Source organism: Mizuhopecten yessoensis, unplaced genomic scaffold, assembly GCF_002113885.1.
Source record: "Mizuhopecten yessoensis strain PY_sf001 unplaced genomic scaffold, ASM211388v2 scaffold4511, whole genome shotgun sequence".
Taxonomy (NCBI): Eukaryota; Metazoa; Mollusca; class Bivalvia; order Pectinida; family Pectinidae; genus Mizuhopecten; species Mizuhopecten yessoensis.
Window position 1 is genome coordinate 527,837 of NW_018405583.1, and position 25,342 is coordinate 553,178.

General features: G+C 34.2%; 1 protein-coding gene across 6 annotated transcripts in view; it reads left to right on the plus strand.

Annotated features, from left to right (window-relative positions):
• LOC110449160 (glycogenin-1-like) overlaps positions 1–25,342 on the plus strand; it is a 49,513-nt gene that overhangs the window by 11,707 nt on the left and 12,464 nt on the right. For 3 of the 6 annotated variants that reach the window (XM_021495840.1, XM_021495838.1, XM_021495842.1), the window contains exons 3-7: positions 3,791–3,965; positions 6,063–6,225; positions 7,360–7,486; positions 8,217–8,397; positions 16,416–16,427. In XM_021495840.1, coding sequence (XP_021351515.1) covers positions 3,791–3,965; positions 6,063–6,225; positions 7,360–7,486; positions 8,217–8,397; positions 16,416–16,427 — 658 coding nt within the window. The remainder of the gene's footprint in view (positions 1–3,790; positions 3,966–6,062; positions 6,226–7,359; positions 7,487–8,216; positions 8,398–16,415; positions 16,428–25,342) is intronic. The other 3 variants (XM_021495841.1, XM_021495839.1, XM_021495843.1) reach the window with 1 other exon arrangement.

Consider the following 25,342-nt stretch of genomic DNA (forward strand, 5'->3'; position numbering starts at 1 on the left):
TGAATGGTTTTCTTACATTTCGTTTCCCGATATACAAGAACATGTCAAATATTTTTGGTTTCACTCAAATGGCTGATAAAGGTTATAAGTGGAAATTATTTGTTAGAATAGGCAAAATAGCTGTTACAATTTGTATGTAGCAAATTGAAAATGTTTTTATAAGACTTGATAAATTTTAGTGATACAATAGGCAATTTTAAAGTTAAATTAAAGTGATCAATCTACATGCGAGTCCTATACTCAAAGAATTTTTATGGGACTCGCAGAATCTCTGGAAATACTTTAATTTAACATTGTGGGACTCATTGTTTTTAGCAATACCGTTGAAAAGGACTTGTAAAAAATCAGTTGTAGATTAATTACTGAACTTGTCTAAATGTTCATGATCAGGCCTCTTGTAAAAAAGGGAGACCACACTAAGTTAGTAATGGTTCTTGAAGTTTTGTTGTTCTTTCTAAATATAATGTTGCTTTTGCCCGGGCCATACCTTTTAAACCATACAAGATATCTTGATTAAACTTAAATTACACCTGCATAACCTACATAAGGTGAGCAGTGCACTGTAATTAGGTCATTGTGGCCTCCAGATCAAAGGTGAAATAAGTTTAAAATTTTGAGTGAAATCTTGTGCAGACCATAACTTTTTAACTGGTAAAGATTATCTTGATGAAACCTGAATGCTATAATTGCCCTTTAATAAGGTCACTGTGAACTTTACTTAAGGTCAAAGGTTAAATATAAGTGTAAAATGTCAAGCAACTTTGTATCCAGACTTTTGAATGAAAGATAAACCCTGAACCATCATAGGTCAGCAAAGGATTGTGTACATGTACATTACATTTAGATCATAATCACCTTTACCTGTAGGTCAAGGGTCTAGTAAGTGAAAATTCTAGTGAAGTCTGGTAAATTGGGCTGTAATAATTTTTGCAACCACTGAAGAAATTTTATCTGAAAAATACCTGGTTCACAGCAGGTGTGCAGCACACTATATTTAGGTGATCATGACCCTCACCTTCAGGTCAAAGTTTAAATAACTTAAAGTTAATATGCTAGATATTGGCAGATAAGGGTAGCATATGCTTTTGTTCACGAAAACAAATCTCTAGATAGTAGTAATGTTTTAGATGGGAATATAGGGTTAAGGAAAAAGAGATATAATCCAAACGCCATCAGAAGTTAACACATAAGTAGGTTTTGGTAGACAGTGTTTTAGAACATGTATACATCCTGTTTGTTGATGCATGATTCGTTAGGCAATATAATGATAAATAATGGAATATAAAATGTCTAGCTTCAGTAATCAGGCTACCGTATGGAACTTGATAAGCACTCCATTCTTTATAAATGCAACTTTTCCTTTTTCTGGTATGAGCNGGGGGAGAATTTACTAACCTGGTTCTTTAATAATTTTGAGATGATTTTCCTAAATTGCTAAGTGCTCTGTCTATGATTCTAGAGTATTTGATCTAAGGTTAAAGTTAGTTAGGAAATGGACTCTTTGTTCAAATAGGGAAAACTAGGAGCTGGCATAATTTGATCAGTTGCAATTGGAATGTATTGTTGAAATGGTTTATCACTGGGGGGGGGGGGTTATGTTGACAAATATATTTATCTTGGTGTAGCATCCAAAGATAACACTGACCTAAATGTTGCTGTGGAGGTACATTTGTGTTTGAGTTAAGGGTATATGCTGGTTACATGTGTTATCAACCACTTTTTCCAAAGAGTTCCACTGAAAAGTGTGAAATGTATACAAATATATAGGAGATAAATCATGGCATAACGGTATGTATGGTCCTGTTGAGGACTTAAGCAAGTCTATCAAATGTCAGCTGTATGAAAATACAATTTTTTTCACATCTACTGAGAAATGGTCAGAAAGTACTGTTTTTGTCTCTTCCTTCCATCCACCTGTCTGTCTGCCTGTCTGTCATCACCCTATAGCTAGAAGACTCATTTATTATCATATTCTCAACAAAGTAAGGTGAGGTGTATCAAGTACTTGGATATCTCTAACAAGTTTGTAGGTAGCTAGGAGCACACTGTACCAAGGTCAAAGTCACTGTTACTTTAAATAGATCTTTTGCTTTGGTTGGCTAGTTTATGATTACAATCAAGTACTCAATAAATGTAGGTAAATATAAACTTTAGCATTGTCATCATAAATCCTTGTAGAAGTCAATGTTATAAACTACAGGGCTGTAATTTACAGATTTAACCTTTTCACTACTGGTACAATTTCTTAGGTGCATTGTAACGTAAGGTATGAAGCAAGTACATGCATTTTCCACGTACCGAGTATACTGCAGACTGTGGTAATTGGGACGCGGGGGTTAGGGTGACCTTAGCTGACTCCCTCGTTTTGTCTGACTGTATAATACTCCCACTATGTTCTTCGTCTGCTGGATAACCGAAATACACTACACGGTAGTGAAGCGGACGTAAAACCTATCAATCAATCAATCAAGTCCGGTGAGGATCCAGTCATTGTTTCACACCATTGTAATGTTATATTTCCTCTGCTAGAGTCAATGAGCCGTTCCTGTCTGTCCCTAATATAACATGTCAATTGGATTGTTTTGTAATTACATTGTGTGTTTATGACTTTTGTTGGACAGACAGACATACACTATCAATTAACCTTCACCATTACTTGACTATAATCTGAAATTCATTTTCATTTTATTTTGTTTTTTGTACTGTTTAACCTTGTAATATATTGAGAAGGATGTTTTAGCTTCTTGATCAATCATCAATAATTGCTGACTTCCTGTTTTGATCATTCAGGATTGACATTGCCCTATTACACAATGAAGAGATTGTTCAGCTCTAATACACAATAACATCAATACTCACAGACAGGTCATAGACAACCTGTGGTGTGCGTGTGAGCACGTAGGTCTGATAAAACTATTTCTGACCTGGTCCCTCTGGGAATAGCTCATTAAAATCTGATGTCTTGAGTCCGACCTACGTGTTTCATACATATCACTTACTTTTTGTGGGAGAATATTTTGGTTATTGGTATTATTAGTTATTTTATAATGTCAATATCAAATACATATTTTTTTGTGAGAAACTTATTTTAGCATTACTTTTGTGAGTCACTATTTTGGAATTGTTCAGTTCTATTAAGTCATCAGTTATTTTGTGAGATCATATTTTGGCAGTAAATGTTTTGAATTATTAGTCCCCTACTGGTACTGCCGCAGGGGACTGTAGGTTTGCACATGCATTACCACTTTGCCTGAAGGATATCGAAAATATCTTGTCACTAACAATTGCCGCATTTTGTGAAAACTTCTTTGAATGAATGTTGTGTGATAAACCCAGGCCTTAATCCCTATTATATAGAGACAGAGTTATGGCCCTTTGTTATCTGCTTCATAGATTCGTCTCGGTCATATTTTATATATTTAAACTACGTCACCTACAATTACCAAATTTTGTATATTTAAACTATGTCACCTACAATTACCAAATTTTGTATACAAGTACATCTTAAGAAGGGGATGGAGGCTGTGTATAACATGTTTTAAACTACAGATGTCATATATTTGTTGAGGGCAGTGTTCTACACTGGAGACTTGAGTAATTAAGCCACCCTTATCACAGGGAAAATGTGCCTGGATTGTAAGAATGCTGGATTTCTGGAACATCTTTCCACAAAGGCCAAACTGTTCCGAAAAGAGAAGTGTTTTTATAGTGAAACATCTCGATAAGAAGACTTGACAAATATCTGTTAGAATATTTTATTTGTATTTGATATATATTTTATTTTTTACAGGAACCAGTTGCGGCGGGTGTTTGACTTGCTGTATGAAGTAAACCTACTGGACAGTAAAGACCCTGACAACCTACAGTTGCTAGGACGACCAGATCTCAATGTTACCTTCACAAAGTTCCATTGCTGGCGACTCACTATGTTTGAAAAAGCTGTGTTCCTCGACGCAGACACCCTAGTAAGAGGCATACTGTTACTACTCTGGAGAAATTAAAAAAAAAAATGCATATATTGAGGGTCCCAATTTGATGATTTTCTATATACAGCAAGTGACCTTGACCTTAGAGCCCTAAAACACAGATGTCAGAGGTATTCTCATACTTGACCTTTGTATAATGTTTGATCATCAGTTGTTAAAAGTCATATGAAAAAAGGAACTAACTTGATTTTTTTCTCTCCATATTTTGTGAATTAGCATCCTTGATACTCCTGGGGTTACACTCACTTACTCTCTCTGCACCCCTGGAATAGGTCATGAAAATTGAAGGCACAAAGGTAGCTATCTGATTGGTCTAAGGTAAAAATAAATAACCAATTACTGAGCTTAAACCTGAAGATTAAAGGGGAGCAGCACCTGATAGACTTCAAGATCAGACTAAATTACATGTATCATCCACAAGGTTTTGCACACTGAGTCTTCAGTTTAATCCTAACATATTCCTGGGGTGCAGAGCATGAGCGTATCGTAGATGATGAATTATCTAACACTATAAAACAGAAAATACCCCCCCCCCCCAAAAAAAAAAAAAAAAAAAAACCCCCCCCCCCCCAAAAAAAAAAAAGAGAAAAAAACCAATTGCTTTTCCTCTTTTACTATGAACTGACATGATACTATTGTTTCTAGTGATAATGAGGTCTCAGTTGTTTTTTGGTACATATGTTATTTATCAAAAATCAATGTTCATGTAGTAATTTAAAAAAACCTAAAAATAGCAAGATCCTGTGATAAAAACTAAATTGTCATGTTCAGTACTAGTAAATATACTACCATCTAGTGTTTGTGACAAAGTCCTTGCCGGATAAATGTGATTTTATTTTCAATTATAAAGGATATTCCTTGATCCTATCAATTCACCGTGTTTTTAATGTGTAAAACATGACCAAATATCTGTAATCATATACAATAAGTTACATAAATATGGAAAATCTACTTGGCAAAATATCAATTCTTGTAATAGAAATCAGGTTGTGTATATATAAGTGTTGCTGATGAAACTTTCTGTTGACATTCAAATTTCACTCTTAACCTTCAGTAGGACAGATGTAAATTGCATGAAATATGCTGGGTTTCTTGTTACATTGGAATTAATTAATCTCAATTTAATTTAAAGTACAAAAGTAAATATATTAATTTAAATTTACTTTAAAAAAAATAGATTTATTTTATCTGAAAGATATTGAAAATAAATGTTATCACAGCAAACTAATCTTGACACCTATTCATCTGGACATGATAGTAAACAAAAATTTGATGTTTTGAATCTTAATAGACTCAATAGATGTATAATTTTTTGGGTCAATTTATCCTCACATTAACATCTGAAACATAAAGAACGTATTAAGTGCTTGAAGAAATTGGTATTTTTAGAGGTCAAAGGTCATATTAACTTAAGGTCACTGGTTAAGGTGTGTGACATTGGTTTGGTTGAAAGGAATTTTGGAGTGTTAATACCTCTGTTCTTAAAATATAAATTTGATTTATTCTACAACAATTATGAAATAAGTAATTTCAACTTATATTATCACTCTTGTTGGTCTGGATGTTTGGCGCATGGGGGGGTCTTAGTGTGGGAGGAAACCAGAGTACCTGGAGAAAACCCACATGGTTGGGCAGGTGACCCCATATCTTTTCATGTCTGATCAGGGAAGCAAACCTTGGCTGCCTTGGTGAAAGGCGAGTGCCCTATCCACCGTACCACCCGACCACCGAAATATCTCTGCTCTCTGATGATGAATTTGAGTCAGCATGAAAACAGAGTTGGTTAGGAAACATGAATAATTGTTATCCCAATGTAATCATCTAACATACTAAAACTGTTCATAAGAAAAATAAACTCTAAGCTGCCAAGGTTGATGATCAGTTATCTTGATCACATCATTGCTACTGAAATGGATGTACATATCATACAAATGCTGCTATTTTAGGTTGAGTATCAATTTAAGAAATTAAGGTAAAACTGTTTATATAGTCAACAACTGTGATATACATGTATACATTGTAATATTACGTGTGGTAGATACATTCATTATTAGTGACTGTCTATTTTCCCTGCAGGTTCTAAAAAATGTTGACGAGCTGTTTGAAAGAGAAGAATTGTCTGCAGCCCCGGACGCTGGTTGGCCGGACTGTTTCAACTCTGGAGTGTTTGTGTTCCGGCCCTCAGACGAGACATACAAAAAACTGTTAGATTTCGCTGTAGCTAAAGGAAGTTTTGATGGTAAGTGACAGTATTTTAAATAACAGTCTGGAACTTTCTTATGTCTGCGTCGTAGTATTTGAGGAGTAGGAGGAGGAGGGGGCTACTAGTGTTTCCCAAGTCTGTCCCGTCACGATTCGGTGTAAACACTAGTAACTTCATTCTTTGATGAATTTTGATCATGCATTAAACAAAGGTCAAGTATGAGAATACCTCTGACATCTCTGTGTTTTAGGGCTTCAAGGTCAAGGCCAAGGTCACTTGCTGTATATAGAAAATCATCAAATTGAGACCCTCAATATATGCAATATTTTTTTTTATTTCTCCAGAGTAGTAACTCTGTCAGAGTAGTAACAAGGTCAAATAATATTTCGACATCTTTGTGTTTAAGGTCAAGGCCAAGGTCACTGTTGCTACATATAAAAATTCATCAAACAATTCAGTGTCATCATTAATACCTTGAATGCATACATATGTTAGGGTGTCAATATCAAGTTGTAACTATTTATAGAACATTAACCAAAACTGACATTTCACATGCCAGCGGGGTCATTCATGTCTTACAGACATTTTCTACTTTATTTAAAATGTTACTATATAGCATGTCATTTCATTTTAAGATTGAATTTTCCTTGTGTTGTTCAAGAAACAAATGCATGCATTTAAATTTTGCAAAACACTGGTAATACATGTAGTTGATTGTCTCAAATCAAAATCTCAGAAAAGCACCAATTTTTCTCCATTTATCGCAAATACTTTACAGGCAGCTAATAAAATAAATCTCGTATGAAATGAAGCATTGTAGAGTAACTCTTAATAATAATACAAAAAAGTAATTTTAATTTAGGTTTTGAATTAGAAATGATATAAATGATGAATGGAATGACATGTGGGTGTTGGTGGATGGATGGGGAAACAGATGTATGCGTGTCTTTGTGTTAAGAAATCTTCGTGACCAAGGTGACAAAGAGGTAAACTTACCAATTTGTGAACCTCTTTGAGACCTCATACTAGGTTGTGAGAAAGCAGTAAATAAGAACCTCAAATTATTGTTATCATTATAATTATTAATTAAGTCTTAACTCTACTCATGAAATAAAGTGATGTGAATATATATCTCGCGTAATTTAAAATTATTTGGCTTCTTATTTACAGGTGGTGATCAGGGGTTACTAAATATATACTTCAGAGATTGGGCGACCAAAGATATAGCAAGACATTTACCCTTTATATACAACGTAGTGTCACAAGCCTTCTACAGTTACCTACCAGCATTTACACAGTAAGTGATGAGACATTTACCCCTTTATATACAACGTAGTGTCACAAGCCTTCTACAGTACCCTACCAGTATTTACACAGTAAGTGACGAGACATTTACTCGCTATAAACATCTTAGTTTCTAGCCTTCTACAGTACCCTACCTGGATTTACACAGTAAGTGACAAGACATTTACTCGCTATAAACATCTTAGTGTCTAGCCTTCTACAGTTACCTACCAGCATTTACACAGTAAGTGACGAGACATTTACTCGCTATAAACATCTTAGTTTCTAACCTTCTACAGTTACCTACCTGCATTTACACAGTAAGTGACGAGACATTTACTCGCTATAAACATCTTAGTGTCACAAGCCTTCTACAGTTACCTACCAGCATTTACATGTAGTAAGTCACGAGACATTTACACTACCTAAACTCTTTAGTGGTACAAGCCTTTTACAGGTACCTGAATTTACGTAGTAGTAGCAGGTCTTCTTGGATCTTATTACTTATCTAAAATATAAGTATATCTCACTGTGAAGTTGCTTTATATCTTTTTTTGGTTGAAAAAAAATTTGCTTATTAAGTAATTTTTTATTTCTCCAATACGATCTCCCTTACATATATACAGTAGGTCAGAAAATACAGACACATCCAAAGTGTTTATTCTAGACGTAATTCTTTTTCTGTAATGTCTTCGATGCAAGTGATTTAAAATTCCCAAATTTCTTTCTGTTTTGTTTTCCAGATTTAAACAAGATGTAAAGATTGTGCATTTTATAGGAGCCACAAAACCTTGGCATCACCCATACAACACTTCCACAAAGACAGTCCAACCCCTCCCTGATTCTGGCCACAACCAGGAGTTCTTACAACTGTGGTGGGACATCTTCATGTCCCAAGTCCAGCCTGCCCTCGACCCCTCAGTGGTGAGTATACAAGGGGTCGGGTAATTATGTTATGGGGGTATTATCTTTACAGCTGTGTAAGGACAGACGTCTTATGTGGCGGGTGGCAGTCTGTCCTTGACCACTTATTACTGAGAGTACAGGAGGCTTGGTAATTAAGTTGTGGAGGGAATTATCTTTACAACTGTGCTTGGACAATCTGATGTTCCAAGTACAAGGCATTCCTTGACTCGTTAGTGGTAAGGTCTGAGGGGGTAGAGATATAATGTAAGGGTGTATTATCTTTAACATTATTGTCAAAATATTGATGTCGAGAGTCCCAGTCCGTCTTAGATCCCTCATTGGTGACTGCAGGGGGGAGGGTCAGGTAATTAAGAGAGAGGAGTATTATCAGTGATGGGACATATTGGTATGGTTACCAAAATTAGTCAGAATACATATCTTTAATATCAGTTTAATTATTATGAAAATGATCTAAATTCAAATTTCACTTTAATAAATACCTAATGAAAGTTGATACACATTGTCCTAGTGGGTAATAGGAGGATATATGTAGGATATGTTTATATTATATTACAAGTCAGACTTACTTTTTTTTCTGTATATATGGTTGACAGCTGATGATATGTTCTTATTTCAGTATTTTATTAAAATGATCCAGTCTTAAGGATCCCCGTACCACTGTCAAAAACTGCAATCATGTATTAGACACTGTTTGGCCCAAATGTGCTACCGGTATATACTCCAAAATTGAATTAAAGGGAGGTTACTGTAAATACGAAAAAAACAGTGTGCAGTGGGACAGGGACCCTTAACATAAAACATGTTTCACAAAGTTCGCCTTGTTTTTTAGCATGAATCTTCTAACAAGTTGATGTTTGAGTTATGAATATTTCGTTGCAGCGTTTATATATTTGTATATATAATATGTTTACCGAGATAAGTCACCACAAGTGCATCTCAGCAGTTTTTATCTTGGTGAAAATTGCTGTTACCTTGGTAACCCATCCCTAAGTATGACTAATATTCAGATTTGAATAACGTTTTTGTTTGTTTCTGGAAAAATAAATCTTGAAACTTTGATTATGATAAAGTGTTTTCAGTGAAAAATAATCTTTGTTGAAATTTGGTTAAATTGTATGTTCAAAGATTTGTTTTTCGCGACTTTTAATTTCAGTAGAATTATTTATGAACTAAAAAAAGGTGGTGATTTTTGTGAGATGCTGTATGAATGCACATGTACAATTATTTTCCAATAATCCTGTAGCTATTGTAGGTTTAGAAGTCATTTCTTTTAATATCTAAAGAAATTTCAAATTTAAAAATTTGCAAAAATTAATTTTAGGGATTCAACATATTAATTATATAATTTCAGCTATTTTTTTATTTTTTTTAAATAGTTTACTTAAATTATTGGAAATAGATTTATGATTGATTGATTGATTTTAATTGATTATTGATCAAGAAATTACTGGAAGAATTGAATTGTTTTTGAAATATCTTACAGAAATATTACTGTCAGCTTTACTACATGATAAATGGGCTGGTTATTCAAAGCATGTTCAGTACAACACCTGTTTAACTCACATTAACTTTTGTAGTTCTAAGGAGTAAATTCCACATTTTTTAAAGAAAATACAACCATTTCTGTTATGAACAATTTCGTTTACTTTTGTTGTTATGATGACCAGTCTTTGAAAATCCAGACCCACTGATCAACTTGAAAGTTTTTATTTTGTTTAATTAGATTCTCTCCTCATCCATTATCATATGGCTGTATGTGAAGTGTATGATTTTAAACTTTTATGATTTTATGACACCTGGCAATGCTGCTTCCACCTCACTGATAAGTTTTTCTCTCTCAGCTGTTGTTCATTTTTGGTTTTAGTTTCACTGAAGTTCTACTTAGAATTTCTTGTTGCCACTGATCAGTCTAAGGGAGATAACTGTATAAATTAAAGGTCTAGTCTTGCACAAGCCTCTTATTGGGGGAAAAGAAATAAGAATGTGTCTTCTGATGCAAATATCCATTTGTTTCAAGTCGGATTGAGAATATATTTTTGAAGTAATTTAAGGTATTCGCATTTTCAAATATTGATCATTCTAAATTGTTTGTCTATGGTGGCAATTTTACCTTCTTTGACCAGTGGCAACAGGGCACGTTAGTCTATCTATTAAACCCTAACAGGACTTTGTATTATTTTTGAAATGGCAATACATTTAATATATATAGTACAAAGAGCTAAAATGAATTACTAGGTTGCATATACTTTTTGATTTTTTACTGATTGAATAACTTGTAAGCCTGGTAAGTGTGTGGTGTTCTGATTTATCTCCAGATACATGTTTATAAATAGATGTTACCCAAATAAGTTGTGATTAATTATCATATTTATCTAACTTGAGTTATTTAATTTTCAAACTATATAAAGGTGTAAGGTTTACCAGGTATCATTTTCTGATTTGAAAATGAATAAATCAGAGTTAAATAAGCATGATAGCCAACTATAAGATAAGAAGTGTGTTTGTACTAGATCATCTTTATCATGACTGCAGATAGCTGACCAGGAAGAAATCTTCACAAATCATGATTTCCCCATGTAACTCCATCATAAGCATGACATATTGCACAGCATTATGACAGTACTTTTTTTCTCAAAAGAAATCATTTTCAGCATGTTCCTCACAATTTTTTGGTTTGCAAGGGGTGAATCTTACATATAATGATAGAAATAAAAATCCTGGACATGCATTGTCCTTTCCATCTTCATCCCATGCCAAAAGTATTGTCATATATGAGCAAACAAGTGGAAATATATGAAAAGTTAGGTACATTTTAATATGGAATACCTATATAGGGACCTAATATCATAATGTTAGCAGATTTAGTACATACACCGACATCCTTTGGGACACGATATATTGGTCAGATTTTAGAAAGAATGTCCGAATCATTAGAAAATAGAATTACAACATTAACACAGATATCGCTGTTTAGGATTGGTATGCAGCCAACAATACAAGCCCATCAACCATTAGTATACAAGTTACATTTATCAAACATCGCTGTTAATGCTTTATCTCTAAATAAGATCATTTAGCCGGTAACATGCTTTATCTCGAAATAAGATCATTTAGCCGGTAAAAATGAATTATCAGATGCTTAACCTGATCACTCTACTTTTTTGGCTGTTTTTGGTATTTTGTGACCTTCAAATGGAAATAACATTGAGTGTATCGTGTCCAAACATATTTCTGTCCCTGTATGGTATTCTCCTACAGTGCGATACTAATAGATATTGCCTGTGATGAATTTACTGCTTTTATACCTGTGTATGGTACCTAATGACCTTTTATACCTGTGTATGGTACCTAATGACCTTTTATACCTGTGTATGGTACCTAATGACCTTTTATACCTGCGTATGGTACCTAATGACCTTTTATACCTGCGTATGGTACCTAATGACCTTATATACCTGCGTATGGTACCTAATGACCTTTTATACCTGCGTATGGTACCTAATGACCTTTTATACCTGTGTATGGTACCTAATGACCTTTCATACCGGTGTATGGTACCTAATGACCTTATATACCTGTGTATGGTACCTAATGACCTTGAAAATAAGAGCCTGTGTATCATATACATACTCACCTCTGACATACAACATAGGTGGCCTGAAGAGATATGATATTGTTTTAATAGCTTAATTTCTGTACCAAAATATTTTGTAATATTGATCAAGAAATCAGTAAAATAAATACCTAGATTGACATTATTTAATCTCCATCCTATGGCAAGTATGTCACCATATCCTATCTCTTGGTGAAAAAATGCATTTAGGTATATATATATCGGGGTCAGATTGAGGCAACGAGGTCGCCGTAGCGAGTTTAGGTATATCAGTGGTGAACAAGTCCTCATATTAAGTTACAACAGTGGTCAGATCTGCTATGATGAATGATCCACAGACAAAATACAATTACCTTTGTAGGTTAATGGTCAGTGGGATTACTGTAAACAACATTATTTGGCCAGACTCGTCATACATTACCGGAGGAGTACCCCGGACATAAAACTTGTAACTAATACAGACGTCATTTTAGAAACTAAAACTTGCTGGCTTTGATAGAAACATGTTTAACAGGTCCCCCTAGCTCATTTTAAGACATGGAAAATAAGTCCAAAATTATTAGTATGCATCTTTAAGTTAAGTCTGATGGATTAATTGGAATAGAATTGGTGAAATACTGACACTAAATACTTTAATGACATGCACTTAAATCTGCAGCAGTATAATACACCCATTATTGTAACAACTTAAAATGTTCACCCTTTCTTTATCTACAGCTTACCATCTTTATTACACATGTTTATAATCTAAAAAGACATGACAGTGTACATGCTGTGAATGAAGATGACTGAACAGACAGCCCTCCTACCCCCCCCCTCCCTTCCTCTATTTTCTGTTATTGAAGTCATAACTCTAGTTTGTATCCAGATGTTGCTCTAGGTTTATAGTATTATGGGATGGAGTTTGCACTTGATGACCTTTTAGTACAGTAACATTGGGAAATTGGCAAAGGCAAACACTCAGTTTAACATCTACACCATCGGAGTGTCTGCTAGTGTTTCTGCTTTATTTCCTTTACTTATGTATATGCTTCTATATTTTCTACACAGTATTAAGTTTTCCCTAGTTAAAGTGAACCCTGCTCCAGTAATTTTGCCATGTACTATTGTTACTGTCTTTCTATGTTTGGTTAATCATTAATGTCATCATAATATTTCATTAACATTCTCTTCCATATTTCTGTACCTGTGTGAAATCTCTCTGCCATTGATATGATTTTGTTTTCTTCGTATCGCTATTCCGTAACGAAATTAGATGACAAATGTTAACGATGGTGCAGCAGGTCGTCTGCGTGGATCGGCTATTGATTACGGTGGGGTTGACGTGAGCATGAAGCCTAGTTTGTCCAGGTTTACAGTCCTCTTCCTTCTTTTGTTTTCTGATTCAGTTGTTTGAGCGTTGCTCCTTTATTGTTTAGAGAAGCCTGCATGGATTTGTAGAGGCTGTTCCACAGTAGCCAGGTGGATATTTATCAAAATTCTAGTTGTCTTTTTTTTTTACGATCAGGAAGAACTTTGTCAGCAAATAGTGGAACTTTACAATTGAAAGGGAATCTTTAAACAGGAAATTATCTTGAAAATAAAAACTGAATCACAAAAAATATTTCGCCAAATAATTGAGCTTCATACAAGTCTTTTAACTCATTCACCCCTGAAATTTCATAGTGAACTATTCCAACCTTTGAATTGGAAGAGTTCAAATGTGTCTTCAGGGGTAAATGAGTTAAGGAGAAATTTAAAAAAACTATTAAAATGCCTTATGTGACATCAGCAGGTCCTTGAAGTCATGACACTTTGAATGGCGAATGAACAAGGCTGAAGTTTCAATTTCTTTCTTATGATGAATAAATCCTCATCATCTCTTATGCAACAAGGAAATTTTCTGATAAGAAAGATTTCGCACTATTTTCTGATAATGTTGATAGAGCATCGACAACTCACACCGTTGGAACTTTATTTTTTCTGAAAAAATCAGTTGCACACTTTCGTACTAAGTAATTTGAAGTTGAAACAGGAAGTGCTGAATTGAAACGTGTGTTACTTATGTCATGATGGGAAGTAAAAAATTCAAACCTGTTTTTCGTGTCACAGTAGCAAACATTGATGTTCCCACCTATGATGCAGTGACTGCTGTAAATGTTATGTTCTTACAAGAGGAAGTGTATGATGCAGATTCTCCGCTCTTGTGTTCACTTAGAGGATGTACCGAGGCGAGTCCCAAGATATTCCCCCCTGTAACGTTTACCGTACTTCCTACGGGACATATCCTCTACGGACACGACCAAAGCCTGCCGCCTCCATTTGGTCACACTTATACCCCATGTGTTGTTGTGCTAAATTTTCTAGAGCCTTCTGTCTATTTTTCAAGGTAAATAGTTCTTGAAGTCTTGCTGTTGTGCTATAAATCTGTCGTCTCTCTCCTATTCAGGCTAAGCCTAACACTGGTAGTTGCCTACCATAAACGCAATTTCTGTGCTTCTATTTATTTTCCATAACAAACATACAGTGCATTAATTTTTTTCTAAACTTCTGCAAGTATTACTATCATTGTTTGTGTCTATATATGCCATCCTTAAAATTGTTCTCATCAAACTGAACTGAAAAAAAAACAAAACTTTCAAAGTTGGTAAAATCTTTCTTATATATTCCGTCTTTTCGTATTGCAGAGTTATCTGCTCTTGTGAGCAGGTATTGATTGTTACATCATTTGTTTGTGCGAGTAACGTCATAAATCTTTGAGAAAATGACGTAATTTTCTCACACAAACTAATGACGTAACAATCAATACTTGCTCACTTCAGCAGGAAACTATGAAATACGAAAAGACGGAATAATCCCCTAGACATCAATTGTATTTCCTGTCTTGGACCCAAATTTAAAAACTGGATAAAACTTACACTGTTCTTTTTTAGTAAACTGTCCTTTATGTGTTTTGTTTTTAGCAAGTTTTCAGCTTTCCATGATATTCAGTGCATTCTGTCATATGAAACACCAAAACTTCATAAGGGCACATCAAGGTCAAGGTCATGTAACATGAAATTATTGTTCAAGGGTCAAGGTCACAGAGAGAAAGCCATGACTATGTATATTCACAAGAAACTAGCACGTGATTGTGCAAAATTTATATTGAATTAAATAGATTGTTGGAAAAACTTTGAGTCAAGTATTCTTGTCAGGTCTGTATTAAAATTGCACGATTGTATACAATTATATGGTATGCAATATTAATTGAAATGCACCAATACATGTATGTACACTTCAATGTCAATGTTGAGAGGAATTGTCAATAACTTACTTGTGAATTCCCTGCAGAACAAACCTATACAATTAATTTAAATCTGCATGCATTGCACAGAATTTTTCACATTACAAGATGCTATCAGTACTGTCCTGGCTGTTGTACTCAATAACTTGCATAAAAACAATATTGTTTTACAGATTTTAAAACGTTTTTGTGATTAAGTAATTTTGGTGCAAGTTAAATACACTTTAAGTGTAACGACACAGTGAAGTAGATGCTGACAACATTTAAATGTTAAGTTACATACATTTTAATATTATATGTACAAGTATTTTCATGATCACTGTGAACTCACAGAATTTGATCTGGCTTATTAAGCTCAACGATGCAATTACAAAAACAATTTTACAAAAATAATACCTGTCAATCATATTTGTTTACATAATGATCTCAAAGTGATCCTTTTAAATTCCTGGATGTGGATATTTTGTTTTCAGTTTTAGTGATTTAATGACAGATTCAATTTTTATCTTAATTTCATTCTGCAAATGAAACTTATAAAAAACCAAATTATGACCTCTAAAATGTTACCATGAGCCTAAATATTAGCTATATACAGTATCTCTTATTTCTCCATAGAAGAAATTGAAATGAATTTTTAATAAATATTTATATTTCATTATAGTGTTATTTTTCATGGGTTTTTTCGTGTTTTATTTTATCTTCATGTTCCAGTTGAGTATACAGTTTATGTTGACACTTACAAGCTGGAGTGGAAATTTAAGGACGTATGCTACCTTACAGTTTTGATTTTTGTAGGAGTTATTTCCCTTACATTTTTTCTTTTCTTTTAAATCCATGATATAACAAAATTACTTTTTTTTTGTTGATAAAATGTCTTTTCAATTCGACAACATCATTTAAAACATACAGTAGCATGTGTTCTGAAATATTCGGATGGTAATTTTTGATCAGTTTTGTATTTCCCACAGTATTTGTATTATTTCAAGGTGCGTTTTAGAAGCAGCATTGCCAGAAATAGATGAGATTTGTAACTGTATTATTTTAAAATGTTGTGAAAGATTTTATATGTGAATTTCTGTGACCTGGACTGTCAATAATGTCGTGTTTTCTTGTTTATTTTCACCATGCTTATCTCAGAAAGGAAACATGGTAAGAATGTATATGTAGTCTTTGTAATATTCTAGACTAAAACTTCTTGTAGTGCTTTAAAGTTACTAACCCTTAATTTGATGTCAATGAAATATATAATATCTGAAACTTAATACATGTAATGACACTGGTAAGTCAAGTATAATAGGTTTATCACATCAACATTCCTGATACAGATTAATGAGGAGTTGGGGATAGATATTTGAAAGTTTAAATACTAACCTCACACAATGAGGATATTTCTGCTCTGTTTAAGACGGACTTATCTCCCCTATTTGACTTCTTCATCACTCGGGTGGCTCCTGGACCTATTGAGGACAAATAGGATCAGATGCACATGCAGTGAAGCAATATCTTTCCTTTGTTTCCCTTTTACCAATGTAGACCATAATGGACTCGTCCAGATCAATGCATGGTAGAGTCTACTACAGTTAAATATGAGTGAAAGGGTTAAGAATATTCTGTTTCCAAACATCTGTATGAGATAAAATGTTGTTAATTCCTTTCACAGTTTTACATATATGCAAACCATTTAGTCGATAGGCTTTTGTTGTCGGCCCGTATTTTATTCGCTGTACATTTCGCAACTCAAAGAAAACATGATGAATTTAAATATGCAGTAAAAGGTTTGTATTATCAAAATATTCAGGTGATTGATTATAGCCTTAATATGACAGTTAATCAGAATTTAATTTATACAAAATTCAGGCTTTTTATGAAATTTTAAAATCTTCTTTATTTCAACAGAACATGCATGTGCAGATGCTTTGTAATTTGCTCAAGCATTGTACTCACTACTCAGTGCAATCTATTGCTTCCACAGGGGATTTTCGGGATACTCTCAATCCACATTACTTTGTTCCATAAAATGTTTTGAGTAGAGTATAATGTCAACAAATACACCATAATGGGTTAAATCATTGATCTATTATCTCCAACATATTATTGTAAGTGTCGTATGTTGATGACATTCAGTTTTGATGTTTCAAATGCCTGTATAGAAAAGGAGAACTTGGAAAATAGAAGCCTTTCTATTGCGATGCGTTTTGAGAGTTAGTAAAACCACGGACATTGTATGTGTTATATCAGACACAAAACCATTGATATTTGTATTTAATTGGACACAAAACCATCGATATTTGTATTTAATTGGACACAAAACCATCGATATTTGTATTTAATTAGACACAAAACCATCGATATTTGTATTCAATTGGACACAAAACCATTGATATTTGTATTTAATTGGACACAAAACCATTGATATTTGTATTGAATTGGACAGAAAACCATTGATATTTGTATTGAATTGGACACAAAACCATTAATATTTGTATTTAATTGGACAGACTAGCTGGACAGTTAATAATAATAAGTAAATGGATGGGATTTAGGGTATACTAACCTCTCTTGTCAAGGATTGTTGGTTAAATGACTGAGGAACACTGAAATATCTTAGGGATGGATTCTACTTTACTGTGACATGGGGACTTAAGGATGTATGGTACCTTACTGTGACATGGAGACTTAAGGATGTATGATACCTAACTGTGACATGGGGACTTAACGATGTATGATACCTTACTGTGACATGGAGACTTAAGGATGTATGATACCTTACTGTGACATGGAGACTTAAGGATGTATGATACCTTACTGTGACATGGAGACTTAAGGATGTATGTTACCTAAGTACTGTGACATGGAGCATTAAGGATGTATGATACCTTACTGTGACATGGAGACTTAAGGATGTATGATACCTTACTGTGACATGGGGACTTAAGGATGTATGAGACCTTACTGTGACATGGGGGCTTAAGGATGTATGATACCTTACTGTGACATGGGAACTTAAGAATGTATGATACCTTACTGTGACATGGAGACTTAAGGTTGTATGCTACCTTACTGTGACATGGAGACTTAAGGATGTATGATACCTTACTGTGACATGGAGACTTAAGGATGTATGATACCTTATTGTGAGATGGGGACCTAAGGATGTATGATACCTTACTGTGACATGGAGACTTAAGGATGTATGAGACATTACTGTGACATGGGGACTTAAGGATGTATGATACCTTTCTGTGACATGGGGACTTAAGGATGTATGATACCTTACTGTGACATGGAGACTTAAAGATGTATGTTACCTAGTTATGTTACCTATTGAAATACATGGGTATGAAGGATGAATCTTCGTTCCAAAAGTGTTTCACATTTAAAAATTGAAAAAATATTGTGTAAGAATATAATTTTGAAATAATATTTGAAAGGTTCACAAGAGTACATGTATCGATAAAACTAGTGATAATTTCAAAGGGTGATAACTCTTATACAAAAATCACAGGCATAATTATAATGATGTAGTATTATGTCATCAAAAGAGCTATTCTGGAGTAACGTGTTACACTGTCCCTAACTGTAATTCCCCTGCCAGACTTCTTGCAGAATATGCAAGTCATTTTGACCAAACAGTCATAGAGGGGACTTGAAATGCCAACATTCTGTTTACAGATGTCAAACCTTTTGCCATTGCTCAATATCATCTCTATTTGCATGATACAGTTTCCTTTTCGTGATCATTACCTTGATTTCTGTTAAAAATGTTTACCGTTTGCATGCTTTCTTTGATATGATGTTCTGATTTTTCTGTTTTTGCTTTCCTGTAGTTTTCAATTAATTTGTTAATAATTGTGGTTTTACAAATCTGATTTTGATTGAAATTTTACATATGTGATACATATTGAATTTGGAGAAAACTTCTGTAAAAATAGAAGCTGAAATTATATATAACAGTGAATCCTGTCTGAACAGTCTGATGCAATTAATCCCAGAGTATTCTGATATCCTAACATAACCCGCCCTACAGATGCATTCGCTTTTCATGTAAACAGCACTAAAAACCTGTGTAATTCTACAACCCTGTGTAATCAAACCAATTCATTTAGACTCCAGAAATGATTATATTAGACAGGTTTCACTGTGTTCAATGTTAAAAATAATGCACAACTAATTATCAAAATGATATTGACTTTTTGTAAGAATATTTACAATGAACATATATTAAAGTTTTATTCAGTAGATGATTTCACTGTCACAATCTAGTAAATGGTTAGTTAAATTTGCCTTTATCCATGAACTGTTTCTCTTTATGAAACAAAAAAAGTAGTTCTTTTACTTGTTACAGTTTGAGGCGCAAGTATGGAAATTTGCTGACTTAAGAATTTTGTATAATGATCTTACTCGACAAGTTTCTGTAAAAAAAATCATTACTAGACATGTATCTGTAAAAAAATCATTACTAGGCATGTCTCTGTAAAAAAATCATTTCTAGGCATGTCTCTGTAAAAAAATCAAAGAGATTTTTGACAAAAAAAGTTATTGGATTAATGAAAACAAATCTGTTCTCAATGAAACTTGTTTTAAAAGGCATTTTTCCTGATTTAGGGGAGCTAATGTCTGTTTTAACGTAGCTATGGATTTTTAATAACTCTTCAAATCAAATTTTATTGAAATTGACCGAGTAGAGAACAGTTTATGGAATTACGTAGCTTTACATGATATTTTTTGCAGGTTTTTATGCAAATAATTTACTTATTTAACCCTTTCACCACTGTAAACCATAATGGACTCATCCAGGTCAATGCATGGTAGAGTCTACTAAAGTTACATAGGGGTGAAAGGGTTAACAAATGGTAAAATAAAATAGCATTTACAAAGTGCTATACGTTATATTTTAAATTGAATTAAAAGGGTTAAAAAATAAATCTGACATTCAAAATAAAGTTAAACCAACACTCTTCAGAGTCAACATTACAAGTAGAAAGCAATTGAATTTTTGAACTTTGAAGGAATTAAGAAAAAAATAACATTAAAAAGAATTTTGTATCAAATGATATTGACATCATCAGGACATTTAGATATATTTTTATCAAAGCAGTATTACATGACTTTTTTTTGTATAGAATAAAACATGTATAACTGTTTTAATACCATGCTTTAGTTAATTTTGTTGCAGTTAACTACTAATGTTGATGTGGCTACAGCTCTCAGACTCGCTGTCCAGGCTCGCATCCAACTATCAGTTATCTCCCTTCCCTAGCCATTTGTCTCCCCTCCTTTGTTTTCTGTCCTCAGTGACCTCGCCTAACTACCAGACCTTCCTTTGTCTTTGTTCTAACCACTTGTATATTGAACATTTTTTAGCTTTAAGTTATATAAGAAGATTGAAATATTTTAACTTATTGATTTAATGTCTTCAATTTCATCTTTTCCTATAAATCTTAAACAAATGAAACCATTGCATTAAAAATATTGAAATTGGTGCCTTCAAATCTTTAAATCCAACATTTGGATATTGGCAAGTACATCAAATGTAGGCTGAATTTTATGAAAATTAGTGATATCATAAATATTTTATTTGGACTGAAATCTAGCTGCCTCATGATATTGGTGCCTCATTAGAATAAATAACGAAACAGAGCTGACCAGTTTCAGAAATAATGCTAACTTATGGAACATGCACAGAGCTTATTTTAGACATTAATCAGATGCACCTTGATTTTGTATTTGTTAGCTGTCCAACTACCTCTGAGCATGTCTGTAAATCTGCAGTGTCTCTTTCTTGTATATCTTATTACTCTTCTTGTAGCTTTGGTGGTGGCATATTAATGGCATGTTAGCATGGTAGTGGCAGTGGCAATCTGGTTGGCATGACTACCATAAGTGGCCCCTTACAGGTGGCAGCCTTGTTGGCATGACTACCATAAGTGGTCCCAGCTGGTGGCAGCCTTGTTGGCATGACTACCATAAGTGGTCCCTGGTGGCAGCCTTGTTGGCATGACTTCAATAGGTGGTCACTGGTGGCAGTGTTGTCTGCTTAATTTTAGAATTTTAGTGTTTGAATTATTTTAAAAGCGATAAGACAAAGCTTTCTGCTTAGTTTTTCACCATTTTCATGTGCCATGCAGTGTTAAGATGCAGTCTCTTATCATCATTAAGGAGACCCTTCTTAAAGCAAAAAGCTTTCTATCTCGTTGTTCGGGCTTTTTGATACAGCAAAAAAAATAAAAATAGATTTTGGAGTAATAATAGTGTTCATGTTCAACTTGACATAATGTATAAATTACTACACATGAATAGCTACAGTGGATCAAATGGACTGAAATTATTGATGGGAAGTTGAGTTGTGTGTTCTTTTAAATTAAATTATATTTTTGTCATTGTTGACATCATAAGGGATTGGTTTTCCACGGCTATTGGCTCTGGGGAATAAATGTCTCCTGATGGAAATCATATTGTAGAAACTGGGGTGGGGCCAGGATAAAGTTTGAATCAACTAATGAGACAAAAGGAGAATAGAAGGGTGAGATTAAGGACAGGAAATTTATTTGTATCAATGGGAATCAGTTGTATGCTGGAAAATAAAGCCTTTCAAAAGGTTTCACATCAATTGTTTAATGAAATCTACACGCTCAAATATACAGACAAACATGCTGCTTCAGAATAAATATAGACTCTTCATAAAATGACAAACATGTGGCTTTTATGAGGGAATATAATGTGTAACCTGTGCCCGGGGAGATTGGCTGTCTGTGACCTGTCTAGGCAATGTTAAATCTCCCAGATGAGGAGTTGACTATAAAATCAATACAATATCTGGAACATGTATCAGCTGTGTCCCATACATTCGTGAATATACAGCACCATAAAACACAATGTATTTTTAAATTCCTTTATGCACATTTCTGTCTTGTGATGTGTATCTTTGTCTCTGGGTTTAGGAGATATAGCCTGAAGTCAATGCATTCAATGTTGATGCAAATATAAAGGCATGTTGCTATTAAGGTTTGTGACTGTTCATCCGAGTGATCAAAAGTAACAAGACATAATATTAGAGAAGGGAGAAAAAAAGCAGTTTTCCATCACAAAGAAAGTTCAAGTGTCAAAAACATTTCATTCACCATAAGACGACTAAGGGACGTAATCGTTTTATTTACCAAGTAAGCTTATAAGGAGATCAAAAGGTTTTCTAAGCCTTCACAGAGCTCAGGAGCCAAAATACAAGACAGATACCGAGGGGCAGCTATTTCATGTACCAAAACTCATCAAAATATTTCATTAACACAAGAAGATATATCATGGAATCATTTTTTTTTTCTTTTTTACCTGGATAGAGTACAGGGAACTAAATTATTTTATTGCCAAGATAGCTCAAGTCAAGAACAATGTCAAATGATGCCAGGTCAATATCAATGGCAACATGTAGTGGCCCAAGGCCATGGTCAGCTGGTACTTAATTGAGGTCAAGGTAAATTGGTACATACTATAGCCCACCACGCAAGATCAAACAAAACTGACTAAATATCAGTTTCAAATAGTGCTATGTCAAGATCGAGGTTAAATAGTACAGAGTCAAGGTCAAAAAGAACTGAGGCAAGGCTGAAAATCAGGTGCTATCGAGCCACATTGAAAGGTGGATAATTGTTGGCCAAGGTCAAAGTCATATAACTGTAAGGTCAAATAGTACTAAACTAAAGTCAAAGATATTAGCTTCATGCTTCCAAGATTGTACAGGTGTCAGTCTGTGTCTGAAACCAAATAGTGAGCCCTCATTTTGGTGAGAGCTATTATATTTATTTGTCTAGGGATATTTGTTCAGGCAATAGAATTAATAATGCATTTTATTCTGAAGAGTGAAAGAGTCTGAGCATCAAAATCAACAGGTTTGATCCTGCTTAGATTAATCATCAAAAAGCCAGCAGTTTTCCCAATGTAGGCTCCGGCAGCTGGGGACTTCAGGGAGGAATAGGCAACACCCCACTGTAGGCTCCAGTAGTTGGACTGTAGATATGGGTATTTGTAATTATGATGGTTCTCTGTCATCGGTAGTATAGATCTACAAAAGTCTTGATCTATCATGCAGAAGAGCTCACGGCCATTAAGGTTATGTGCAGAATGCTTCATCAGCTCCAATTGCTGATGCAGGACAATGAAAAGTATTGCTCATTACTACATATGGCTATGTATACTGGGAGTTATTTTGTGATAATTTGTACATATGCCTTCTGGAAATTTTAAATATGATGTATTCCAAATAAATAATGACAAGAAAATCACAAAATCACATACATTATCCCAGTTACATTATCCCAGTGATCTTTAACTGAATGCGGTTTATTACTAGCCGTTGAAGGTCAATTTGAGAATTACCAAAAAGCCTGCATTATCAAATGGAATCAACCTTTGTGAAACCAACTACGGTCAGCTATTTTATAGTAATCATTGTGTCACTGTAATATGTAGATGTGCAATAGGGGCTTAAAAACAACTTTTAAAGGTCAAGGTGAAGGTTACTGTCACTAAATTTAGACTGGTAGTGAGGGTGTGGGGTGTCAGTCAGGCACATGGTGGGACCCTTACTGACCTGTCAGTGTTCTAGTTAAATGTGCTGTGTGATGACCTTGATATAATTATATTGAGCTGTTTAGGAATCTTTTCAGTTGTATACCTGTACTTATTTTTGAGGTGGTTTTCTTTGTGCTACATATTAATGAGGAGAGTAATTCAGCTGGTTAGTCAGTGTGTAAATGAAACTGGTGGGCTAAACCCTTCGTCTGTCCACTGTCCGTCCTAAAACAATGCTTGTTATTGCTATTTCTCAGAAAGTACAAGAGGGATCTTTCTCAAATTTGATATGCAGTTTCCCCTTGGTATGTTGTTCTGCATTTAAATTTTGATACTGATCGGATAAACAAAATGGCCGACAGGTCGCCATCTTAGATTTTGACAGTAAATGTTACTTATCGCTATTTCTCAGGAAGTTCTGGAGGAATCTTTCTCAAATTTGATATGTAGGTTCTCCTTGGTCTGTTGTTGTGCATATTAATGTAATGATCGGATCTATTCCCTTACATTTAAAAAACTGTACTAGTAAATATGTGAAATGGTGCATTTCCTGTTTACATTACTTGATCAAACAGATTAGAGAAAAGAAGAGAAAAGATCAAACTGACATAAACCAATGAAGATATTACAATGGTGGGCGCCAAGATCCCACTGGGATCTCTTGTGTATAGTTTTGTAGTCTAGAGATGATGTTATAACACACCCAAATATGTGTGCGATTTACACTAGATGATGTTATAACACACCCAGATATGTGTGCCATTTACACTAGATGATGTTATAACACACCCAGATATTTGTGCGATTTACACTAGATGATGAAATATGTGTGCGATTTACACTAGATGATGAAATATGTGTACGATTTACACTAGATTATGAAATATGTGTGCGAGTTACACTAGATGATGTTATAAAAAAACCAAATATGTGTGCGAGTTACACTAGATGATGAAATAGGTGTGCGATTTACACGAGATGATGTTATAACACACCAAGATATATGTGCTATTTACACTAGATTATGTTATAACACAACCAGATATGTGTGCGATTTTGACTAGATGATGTTATAACACTCCCAGATATGTGTGCCATTTACACTAGATGACGAAATATGTGTGCGATTTTGACTAGATGATGTTATAACACACCCAGATATGTGTGCGATTTACACTAAATGATGTTATAACACACCAAGATATGTGTGCTATTTACACTAGATGATGAAATATGTGTGCGATTTACACTAGATGATGAAATATGTGTGCGATTTACACTAGATGATGTTATAACACAACAAAATATGTGTGCCGTTTACACTAGATGATGGGTTAAACAACCAGTTTGTTTTCTGTAGTCACACTTCATGGTGAAGGCCAGCAGGCTTTTAACTTCTCAATCATTTCATGGTTTATTTTCCAATTAAATTTTTAGGTCACCTGAGACAAAGTCTCAAGTGACCTATTGCGATCGCCTTTTGTCCATCGTCGTCCGTC